The sequence below is a fragment of the Pseudoliparis swirei genome, chromosome 23 (assembly GCF_029220125.1).
Source record: "Pseudoliparis swirei isolate HS2019 ecotype Mariana Trench chromosome 23, NWPU_hadal_v1, whole genome shotgun sequence".
NCBI classification, from domain to species: Eukaryota; Metazoa; Chordata; class Actinopteri; order Perciformes; family Liparidae; genus Pseudoliparis; species Pseudoliparis swirei.
In genome coordinates, this window is record NC_079410.1 from 23,232,514 (window position 1) to 23,244,395 (window position 11,882).

An 11,882-nucleotide genomic window follows, 5' to 3' on the forward strand; every position below is an offset into this window, starting at 1 on the left:
TGAGTTTAAGATTAAAGTTGAACATTATTGCATCTAAGTTGTTGCATCATGAGCAGTAGGTTGAGTCTTCCTCATGTTGTCATATCCATCACATGTATACTGCCATATAAAGCCATAACCTACAGAGCAGCTCTCTAACAGAACACCAGCGCGTCCTGATGGAGGACTGATGAAGGTCTGATGGAGGACTGATGGAGGCGTGATGGAGGACTGATGGAGGCGTGATGGAGGACTGATGAAGGTCTGATGAAGGTCTGATGGAGGACGTCTGTTAGCTCCGTCCTCCACGGGTCACGACCTTTGTCTGCTTCTCTCTTCTTTCACTCTTTTGTCCATTATTCAAATATATGCATATAATTAAGTTACCTAATTTAATTACCACTGGTGTTGTTCCACCTGCTGAGTGTGTGACCAACAGGTGACGGTGCACACACACATGCTGTGTAGCAGGAAGTCACCAGTAACGTCCAGGTGTGTCAAATAACCCTTTAGACTGATAACCCTTAAATAACTCTCTATAAGTCTTTCTAAAGTGTCAACAGTGTGTGGGCAGACATAAACACCACCAACTCCGCACTACGGGCCAATAAAAACACATTGCTCTACAACCGACCAATCAGAAGAGGAGCCAGCGACCACGTGGTCTCACTACAGCCAATCGGGAGCCGCTACGCTGTGACGTAATGCCGTCAGCTGTTCTTGTTTTGCTTCTGGTCCCGTCTGTTGCTCCGGGTTCTGGATAACCGACCTCCTGCCTCCCGGCAGAGGACCTGAACGCCCGCCCCCCGCGGAGCTTGGAGCTCCGAGCTCACCTGAACGTCACGCGGGGCACGTTTCTTCCACATTGGATCCGTCTTCCGCCGACATCGAGCGAAGAGGTGCAGCCGATCCCAGGCCTCCGATCCAGGGCGGGGGGAGGGCGGGAGGACGCCGGGCACTGGGATGGAGACCGGAGAGGGGTCCGGTGTGTCCAGTGGGCCCGGCGGGCCGGATGGACCCGGGCCGCGGGCCGGCTGCGCCTCCTTCAACCAAGACTCCACGTGAGTAAGCAGGAGGACCCACAGCTGGGGGGTCCCCAGAGACCAATTCGATGTGAACCATATCACGAGGCTTCGCAATGCGCTTTAGTCCCTGGAACCAGAACGCTGCATTCAAACAGGGCTTCACTCTCTTAAAGGGACAGTGCACCAACGCGACACCTCGCTGTCAGCACCAGAGCAGTGCGAGGACCCCAGTGACGTCATAGTGCTGCGGTCTGGAGGCTGGGGTAGTCACACACATGACCTCCTAACCTCTATTCCTAACCACTTGTCCTGGAGGACACGTCGCGGGGTCAAGGAACGAAGGGAAGGAGAGTTCGCGAGGAGTTAGGAAACGACTTCTACTAACCTACGGGGATATGATGCTACGGATGTCAGTGACGTCATTCTGCAGCGCTGAAACTACAATGTTCAAAAGATGGACTACAAAAAGATCCTCTTCTGTATCACTGTGTTCTAACAGTGTAATAACAAACAGTGTTCATAATCTAGTGTCTATATTCTGATGATGAGACGTGTCCGGGCTTCGGGTCTCTCTGCTCCCCTGGTTTCAGCCCTTCAATCTGCCCAGCGTAACCATGGTAACACCCGGTGTTGTCATTGCCTTGACCACGGAGAGGGGCGGTCCTCGTACGTTGCTGAGCTCTTCTTGACCTCTTGATGAACCCTGATGTTGTTGATGTTCAGCTCAGGGCCTCCACACAGGACGCTGACACAGCAGAATCTGGGGAAAGCGCTGAGTCATGCAGGGATAAGCGCAGGAATTTGTGAAAGAAAGGCTGTGTGTGGATTCCTCGTTCCTCCAGACACGGGTCAGCTTAAACACAGAGAAGTGAGACGTGAGGCAAGGAGTGTCGTGAGACCGGAAGGACCCGTCGTCATGACAACACACGGGACATCCAGACAATGATCGCTGGAAAAATACACAAACAGGTTGAGTCGCCATGAAGAGGAGAGACTGTCATGGCGACTGTCATGAGTCCTGTGAAAGGTCACGCTACGTCACGCTACGTCACGCTACATCACGCTACGTCACGCTACGTCACACTACGTCACATCACGCTACGTCACGCTACATCACGCTACGTCACACTACGTCACATCAGGCTACGTCACATCACGCTACGTCACACTACGTCACACTACGTCACACTACATCACGCTACGTCACACTACATCACGCTACGTCACGCTACGTCACGTTACATCACGCTACGTCACGCTACATCACGCTACGTCACGTAACACCACGTCACGCCACATCATGCTACGTCACGTAACGTCACGCTAAGCTACGCCACGCTACGCTACACCAAGCTACGCCATGCCACATCACGCTACGTCACGCCACATCACGTCACTCCACATCACGCTACGTCACGCCACGCACCTCCCGCTGCCGCCGCGCTGCCTGACCCGGTCTCTGTGTGCAGGTCTCTGGCTGTGGGGATGCAGACGGGCTACAAGCTGTTCTCTCTGACCGCCGTGGAGACGCTGGACTGTGTCCATGAGAGCGGTCAGTACCAGCAGCGCCCCCTGGTGGACAAGAGAAACATGGCCGACACTGCTGATAGAAAACACTGTCCGTCTGTCCGTCTGCCTGTCTGTCCGTCTGTCTCTCTATCTCTCTGTCTCTCTCTATGTCTGTCTCTCTCTCTCTCTCTCTCTGTCTGTCTGTCTCTCTCTCTGTTTCTCTCTCTGTCTGTTTCTCTGTCTCTCTGTCTCTCTGTTTCTCTGTTTCTCTCTCTGTCTGTTTCTCTGTCTCTCTCTCTCTCTGTTTCTCTGTTTCTCTCTCTGTCTGTGTCTCTGTCTGTCTCTCTCTCTGTTTCTCTGTCTCTCTCTCTGTCTCTCTGTTTCTCTGTCTGTCTCTCTCTCTGTTTCTCTGTCTGTCTCTCTCTCTGTTTCTCTGTCTGTCTGTCTCTCTGCCTGTCTGTCTGCCCCCCACAGAGAGTCCAGAGGTGTACATCGTGGAGCGTCTGTTCTCCAGCAGCCTGGTGGTGGTGGTGAGCGTCTCCACGCCGCGCCGCATGGACATCTACCACTTCAAGAAGGGCACGGAGATCTGCAGCCACAGCTACCCCGAGCACGTCCTGTCCGTCAAGCTCAACCGACAGGCGAGCACAGGCATCCCAGCATGCATCACTCCGAGACCCATGTTTACAATGTCGACTGAGGTCATGAATCAAGTAGAGTCATTATATAGACTTCTATACAACCAGAGGAGCCCCCTGGTTGTCAGGAGAGAGAATGCAGCTTTAACACATGAAGCATAGACTTCTATACAACCAGATGAGTCGCCCCCTGGTGGTCAGGAGAGATAATGCAGCTTAAACACATGAAGCATAGACTTCTATACAACCAGAGGAGTCGCCCCCTGGTGGTCGGGAGAGATAATGCAGCTTTAACACATGAAGCATAGACTTCCATACAACCAGATGAGTCGCCCCCTGGTGGTCAGGAGAGAGAATGCAGCTTTAACACATGAAGCATATACTTCTATACAACCAGAGGAGTCCCCTGGTGGTCGGGAGAGATAATGCAGCTTTAACACATGAAGCATAGACTTCCATACAACCAGATGAGTCGCCCCCTGGTGGTCAGGAGAGAGAATGCAGCTTTAACACATGAAGCATATACTTCTATACAACCAGAGGAGTCGCCCCCTGGTGGTCAGGAGAGAGAATGCAGCTTTAACACATGAAGCATAGACTTCTATACAACCAGATGAGTCGCCCCCTGGTGGTCAGGAGAGAGAATGCAGCTTTAACACATGAAGCATAGACTTCTATACAACCATAGGAGTCGCCCCCTGGTGGTCAGGAGAGAGAATGCAGCTTTAACACATGAAGCAGAGACTTCTATACAACCATAGGAGTCGCCCCCTGGTGGTCAGGAGAGAGAATGCAGCTTTAACACATGAAGCATAGACTTCTATACAACCATAGGAGTCGCCCCCTGGTGGTCAGGAGATTGAATGCAGCTTTAACACATGAAGCATAGACTTCTATACAACCATAGGAGTCGCCCCCTGGTGGTCAGGAGAGAGAATGCAGCTTTAACACATGAAGCGGAGACTTCTATACAACCATAGGAGTCGCCCCCTTGTGGCCAGGAGGGAGTTCCCAGCCGGCCCCGCCTGCGTGTCTGACCTGAGGTCTGCTGTGTCTTCAGAGGCTGGTGGTCTGCCTGGATGAATCCATCTACATCCACAACATCAAAGACATGAAGCTGCTCAAGACTCTGCTCAGCACGCCGTCCAACCCCTCAGGTGAGAGGTCCACACCGAGAGCCCCCGTCACAGGACATGACCCTGACCCCCCTGACCCCTCCTCCGCTGACCCGGTTGGTTCTACCCTCTCGCAGGTCTCTGTGCTCTCTCCATCAACCACTCCAACTCCTACCTGGCGTACCCCGGCAGCGCCACCGTCGGGGAGATCGTGGTGTACGATGCCAACAACCTGGTGAGACGCCTCTCTGCAGAGGAGGTACCGGCGCCATGGAGGTGACCTCAGAGTGACCTTGGAGTGACCTCAGGGACCTCAGAGTGACCTCAAAGTGACCTCAGAGTGACCTCAGAGTGACCTTGGAGTGACCTCAGGGACCTCAGTGACCTCAAAGTGACCTCAGTGACCTCAGAGTGACCTCAGGGACCTCAGAGTGACCTCAGAGACCTCAGGGACCTCAGGGACCTCAGAGTGACCTCAGAGTGACCTCAGGGACCTCAGAGTGACCTCAGGGACCTCAGAGTGACCTCAGAGTGACCTCAGTGACCTCAGAGTGACCTCAAAGTGACCTCAAAGTGACCTCAAAGTGACCTCAGAGTGACCTCAGAGTGACCTCAGTGACCAGAGTGACCTCAGAGTGACCTCAGAGTGACCTCAAAGTGACCTCAGAGTGACCTCAAAGTGACCTCAGAGACCTCAGAGTGACCTCAGAGACCTCAGAGTGACCTCAAAGTGACCTCAGAGTGACCTCAGGGACCTCAAAGTGACCTCAGGGACCTCAGAGTGACCTCAAAGTGACCTCAGTGACCTCAGGGACCTCAGAGTGACCTCAAAGTGACCTCAGTGACCTCAGTGACCTCAGAGACCTCAGAGTGACCTCAGGGACCTCAGAGTGACCTCAGGGACCTCAGAGGGACCTCAGAGGGACCTCAAAGTGACCTCAGGGACCTCAGAGTGACCTCAGTGACCTTGGAGTGACCTCAAAGTGACCTCAAAGTGACCTCAGGGACCTCAGAGTGACCTCAGTGACCTCGGAGTGACCTCAGTGACCTCGGAGTGACCTCAGAGTGACCTCAGAGTGACCTCAAAGTGACCTCAGGGACCTCAGAGTGACCTCAGAGTGACGCTCTTCCTCTCGCTCCCTCCAGAACACCGTGACCATGATCCCGGCTCACGACAGTCCTCTGGCGGCGCTCGCCTTCAACGCCTCGGCCACCAGACTCGCCAGCGCCTCTGAGAGGGTAAGCACGCTCCCTGTGGACCATGAGACTGACGGCCTTCACAGCCTCGCTCAGGAGGTCAGGCTCGAGGTCACAGAGGGCGAGTTCTCCTCATCGCCTCGAGTCTCGCCGCCAGGCCGTCACATGACACTGATGTCCCCGTCACCTCCATCACTCTGACACCATCTCCATCTTTAAGCCAGGCGTAGTGTGTAGTCCCCCCCTCTGTCCACCTTCATCCTCGTGGGTCTGCTCGTCATCGTGGAGCCACCGTGTCAGAGCTCCTCTAGTGGACAGAAGGAGTAGTGAACATTCACACGTCGTACACCGGGGAGTCCAGGACACATGGACCTGGGGCGCTCTGTCGATCAGGGGGTCGGCGGTTCAATGCCGCCCTCGCCGATGTGTCCTCGAGCAAGACGCTTCATACTGATGGACCCAGGTCCAGGTCCTGATCCAGGTCCTGATCCAGGTCCTGATCCAGGTTCTGATCCAGGTTCTGATCCAGGTTCTGTCTTACAGGGCACCGTGATCCGAGTGTTCTCCGTACCCGAGGGCCTGCGTCTGTTTGAGTTCCGCCGGGGCATGAAGAGGTCAGAGTTCAACCGCAGCCCAAAAGATGTGCACCCGGTCCACAGAACCGGCACCCGGTCCACAGAACCTGCACCGCGTGATAAATAAACTGAATCTCTCCGAACACATAGAACATTTATAACTTTTGACATAACGGTGATCATAGTTTTCGGCCCTGAGGACATGAGCAGTGAAGTCTCCCTCAATAGGTCACACACACTGAGAGATGAATCCTCATGTGTGTGTGTGTGTGTGTGTGTGTGTCTCTCTCAGGTATGTCAGTATCAGCTCTCTGTCCTTCAGCCCAGACGGACTCTTCCTCTGTGCGTCCAGCAACACAGAGACAGTACACATCTTTAAACTGGAGCAGCTGGGGCCAAGGTACACACACACACAGTCACACATACAAACAGACACACACACACACACATAGACACACAGACACACACACACACATTCACACACATATATATATACACACACATACAAACAGACACACACACACATAGACACACAGACACACACACACACATATATATACACACACACACAGACACACACATACACACATACATATATATACACACACACACATACATATATACACACACACACAGTAGCGTGTAACAGGTGTGGGTTACCTGTCCCTGGGCGGTTGCTACACCTAAGAAGGCTCCGCTGTGTGCCAACCTGTCTGTGTGGCCCGGTGAGGCCCACGGTCCCACGGTCCTCACCACAGGTGCTCTGTGTGCAGCGGGGGGGACGAGGCCTCCAGCTGGACGGCCTACGTGGGGAAGATGTTGTTGGCGGCCAGCAGCTACCTGCCCGCCCAGGTGTCCGGCATGATGAGCCAGGACCGCGCCTTCGCCACCGTCCACCTGGGGGCGTCGGCCCAGAGGAACATCTGCAGCCTGGCCATGTGAGTCCTGAGCCTCACACGGCCGCCTCTCTGGCGCCCCCTGGGGGTTCTTCACGGTATCGACCCCGACACACACACACACCTGGAGTCATTGCCTGTGTTCTCTGGTGTGGCAGCATCCAGAAGCTTCCACGGCTGCTGGTGGCCACGGCCGACGGCCAGCTGCTCATCTACAACGTGGACCCCCTGGAGGGGGGCGAGTGCACGGCGGCACACACACACAGGTGAGACACACACAGGTGAGACACACACACAGGTGAGACACACACACAGGTGAGACTCATGAGACACACACACACACAGGTGAGACACACACACAGGTGAGACACACACACAGGTGAGACACACACAGGTGAGACACACACACAGGTGAGACACACACAGGTGAGACACACACACAGGTGAGACACATGAGACACACACACACACACACACAGGTGAGACACACACACAGGTGAGACACATGAGACACACACACACAGGTGAGACACACACAGGTGAGACACACACACAGGTGAGACTCATGAGACACACACACACACAGGTGAGACACACACAGGTGAGACACACACAGGTGAGACACACACACAGGTGAGACACATGAGACACACACACACACAGGTGAGACTAAAAAAATCGAATGGATGGATGACAGTGAACGCCGCTGGATGAGCTAACGTGGCTAACGGCGTAGTGTGTGTGTGTGTGTGTGTGTGTGTGTGTGTGTGTGTGTGTGTGTGTGTGTGTGTGTGTGTGTGTGTGTGTGTGTGTGTGTGTGTGTGTGTGTGTGTGTGTGTGTGTGTGTGTACGTTCTCTGAATAAAGAGTGTGAATGGACGTGTTAGCAGAAGGTCATTAGATTGTCCAGCTAGTCCATAAATTTAAAAGCAGCTTCGGGTCCAGATCTTGTAGAAATCCCAAGAAATCTTCTCTTGTCGTTCAACTGATTGTATATTTCATTTATTCTGTATGCGTTGTGTCTCTGATGTGATGTTTTTATTCTGTCCATTTTAACATTGTTCTCCCTTCTTTTATTTGCTTTGTCTGTAGATTGTATTTGTAATCTTATGTTTTCAGGTTTGTTCTTAACATCATTGGGACTACAGATGAAAAATAGCCTCTTGGCTAACTGGCACATTTACTGAAATGTTTTTATCAATGTGCCCTGTCCCTTATTAAATAAACCATTAAAAAAACAACCAGCAACCCCTCTCAAGCTTCACCTCTGACCTCTGACCTCTGAGACGGATGTCGGCAGGTTGACTCTCCACACAGCTCAGAGTCTGAAGGTCGGAGCCACTGAGTCTTGAGCACCAGATGAAGTTGTGTTCTTGCTTCCTTCTCTTCCTCTCTCAGGCTTTTCGGTGCCGGTGGTGATCAGGGTGAAGGATCGGAGGCAGAGGGGTCAGAGGTCACAGGGCCAGAACAGGCCTGTCCATCCTACGCTGCGACCGCTGCCTTACCGGCCTCGGGCCCCGTCACGGCAACCCTCACCGGTGAGTCACACGCATGCCTCAGCATGGACTTCTATACAACCAGAGGAGTCGCCCCCTGGTGGTCAGGAGAGAGAATACAGCCTTAACACATGAAGCATGGACTTCTATACAACCAGAGGCGCCCCTGGTGGTCAGGAGAGAGAATACAGCTCTAACACATAAAGCATATACTTCTATACAACCAGAGGAGTCGCCCCCTGGTGGTCAGGAGAGAGAATACAGCCTTAACACATGAAGCATGGACTTCTATACAACCAGAGGCGCCCCTGGTGGTCAGGAGAGAGAATACAGCCTTAACACATGAAGCATGGACTTCTATACAACCAGAGGAGTCGTGCATGTTTAAGACCTGGTGGATACAAAGTTGACTTCAGTCTTCATGCTCTGAAACTGGGAAGATCTGAAGTGATTAAATGTTGAGGCGGTAGAGGGGGTCAGTTGTCTCCTGTGTCCTGGAGGTGACGACGTGTCTCCTCCTTCCTACCCAGGCTACTCTGAAGACGGCGGAGCAAAGAGGGGCGAGGTCATCCCGGAGCACGAGCTGGCCGCCGGTCCCGTGTGTCTGGATGACGAGAACGAGTTTCCTCCTGTGAGCATCCAGAAGTGCTAACTGTCCAATAGCGCTGCAGGTGTAGAGCCGGAGCTCCGCCCACAGGACCCACAGAGCGGGGACCTGTGGGCGGAGCTCTGGACGCCATGTGTTTACACACGTCCCACTCCATCCACTCACAGCTTCACCACAGGGAGCCCCGTGGTCCTGTGGTGGACTCTATACACACAGAGGTTTGACATCTGCAGTCATTGTACTCGTGAACATGCAGCGGGAGAGAAGCATGTTGAGCCTTTTGATCACAAATAAAACATATATAATGTAACTTCAAGGACAACTGTGGAGTTATTTAGTGTAAATATATTTTCATAGTAATCAGCTGGAACTAAATTTCATTAGAATGAGTCCCTCATAGGGAGCAGGTCTTCTTCTTCTTCTTCTTCTTCTTCTTCTATTTGTCTCAGAGTCCAAGTGAAGTAAACACCAATCAGCTGTTCTTACCTCCTGATCTGCAGTAGTCACACAGCTCAAGGTTCACCGAGTGGATGATTCTGTGACTGCAGAGTAAACATGTGACATCACAAATGTCCTGTTGTTGTCCTGTTGTAGTCCTGTTGTAGTTCTGTTGTTGTCTTGTTGTAGTTCTGTTGTTGTCCTGTTGTAGTTCTGTTGTAGTTGTAGTTATGTTGTTGTCCTGTTGTTGTCCTGTTGTTCTGTTGTCTTGTTGTAGTTATGTTGTTGTCCTGTTGTTTTGTTGTAGTTATGTTGTTGTCTTGTTGTAGTTATGTTGTTGTTCTGTTGTTGTCTTGTTGTTGTTCTGTTGTTGTCTTGTTGTTGTCCTGTTGTTCTGTTGTCTTGTTGTTGTTCTGTTGTTGTCCTGTTGTCCTGTTGTTGTCCTGTTGTTGTCTTGTTGTAGTTCTGTTGTTGTCCTGTTGTCTTGTTGTAGTTATGTTGTTGTCCTGTTGTAGTTCTGTTGTTGTTCTGTTGTTGTCTTGTTGTAGTTATGTTGTTGTCCTGTTGTTGTCCTGTTGTTCTGTTGTGGTCCTGTTGTTGTTGTCTTGTTGTAGTTCTGTTGTTGTTGTCTCTGTAACCCAGGACTCGGTGGGAGCCATGATTAACGGCTGTGTTCTGTGTTCAGATTAATTGGTGCCGAGACGGGACCGGAGGAGGCCCGGCCCGGCGCTGCTGAGGGTGGAGGACAGACGGGCAGACGAACGGGTAGGCAGACAGGCAGGTAGACAGATGGGCAGATGGACGGGCAGACGGATTGGCAGAAAGACACGCAGACAGACGGTCAGACGGATGAGCAGACGGACGGATGCGCAGACTGACAGGCAGACGGATGCACAGACTGACAGGCAGACGGATGGACAGACGGATGGGCAGATGGACGGATGCGCAGACTGACAGGCAGACAGATGGATGGGCAGACAGACGGGAAGACGGATGGGCAGACGGATGGACAGACGGATGGGCAGACGGACGGATGCGCAAACTGACAGGCAGACGGACGGGCAGACGGACGGATGCGCAGACTGACGGGCAGACGGACGGGCAGACGGACGGGCAGACGGACGGGCAGACGGACGGATGCACAGACTGACGGGCAGACGGACGGGCAGATGGATGGATGGGCAGACAGGCGGGCAGACGGACGGATGCGCAGACTGACAGGCAGACGGATGGGCAGACGGACGGGCAGACGGACGGATGCACAGACTGACGGGCAGACGGACGGGCAGATGGATGGATGGGCAGACAGGCGGGCAGACGGACGGATGGGCAGACGGACGGATGCGCAGACTGACAGGCAGACGGATGGGCAGACGGACGGGCAGACGGACGGATGCACAGACTGACAGGCAGACGGATGGACAGACGGATGGGCAGACGGACGGATGCGCAGACTGACAGGCAGACAGATGGATGGGCAGACAGACGGGAAGACGGATGGGCAGACGGATGGACAGACGGACGGATGCGCAGACTGACGGGCAGACGGATGGATGGGCAGACAGGCGGGCAGACGGACGGATGCGCAGACTGACAGGCAGACGGACGGATGCACAGACTGACAGGCAGACGGATGGACAGACGGATGGGCAGACGGACGGATGCGCAGACTGACAGGCAGACAGATGGATGGGTAGACAGACGGGAAGACGGATGGGCAGACGGACGGATGCGCAGACTGACGGGCAGACGGACGGGCAGACGGATGGATGGGCAGACAGGCGGGCAGACGGACGGATGCGCAGACGGACGGATGCGCAGACTGACAGGCAGACGGATGGACAGACGGATGGGCAGACGGACGGATGCGCAGACTGACAGGCAGACGGACGGGCGGACGGATGGGCAGACAGGCGGGCAGACGGATGGGCAGACGGACAGGCAGACTGATGGATGGGCAGACAGGCGGGAAGACGGATGGGCAGATGGATGCGCAGACTGACAGGCAGATGGATGGACAGACTGACAGGCAGACGGATGGGCAGACAGACGGACAGACAACAAGTCTTTCTCATGATCAACAGTAACATTACGAGGTGGTTCTGTTCAGCAGAACCTCAGAACCTACTCCAGCTTCTCGTCTCACATCCTGACTGTTGAGGACGTATCTCAGTCGTCCGGTTCAGGAACACGACCTCGACCTCCACCCCGACCTCGACCTCCACCTCAACCTCCACCTCGACCTCGGGCTCAACGGCATTAAACTTGACACACATTTGAGTTTGTTGCTTTATTGATCCAACATTCCTTTTCTTTAATAATATTTGAGTTCATGATGAATCGTTAGTCATTTTGATCCCGAATTGTAATTAAATGTATTATGTCTTCATGTATGACACACTATGTGT

The 11,882-nt window shown here is 53.4% G+C and overlaps 1 protein-coding gene across 4 annotated transcripts; it reads left to right on the forward strand.

The window, feature by feature from the left end:
- The first annotated feature begins 695 nt into the window (after positions 1 to 695).
- On the forward strand, positions 696 to 11,754 carry wipi1 (WD repeat domain, phosphoinositide interacting 1). 4 transcript variants are annotated; one of them, XM_056406661.1, is made up of 14 exons: positions 696 to 1,040; positions 2,474 to 2,556; positions 2,988 to 3,154; positions 4,212 to 4,308; positions 4,404 to 4,501; positions 5,413 to 5,505; positions 6,007 to 6,077; positions 6,331 to 6,438; positions 6,797 to 6,976; positions 7,093 to 7,200; positions 8,332 to 8,471; positions 8,960 to 9,060; positions 10,160 to 10,251; positions 11,588 to 11,754. In XM_056406661.1, exons 1-13 carry the CDS (start codon positions 943 to 945, stop codon positions 10,208 to 10,210), a joined length of 1,395 nt encoding a protein of 464 aa, XP_056262636.1. In that variant the 5' UTR covers positions 696 to 942; the 3' UTR covers positions 10,211 to 10,251; positions 11,588 to 11,754. The 4 variants fall into 4 exon arrangements, with proteins under 4 accessions (XP_056262636.1, XP_056262635.1, XP_056262634.1 ...); XM_056406660.1 differs by having other exon boundaries at positions 10,160 to 10,239; positions 11,585 to 11,754; XM_056406659.1 differs by having other exon boundaries at positions 10,160 to 10,239.
- The last annotated feature ends 128 nt before the right edge of the window (positions 11,755 to 11,882 follow it).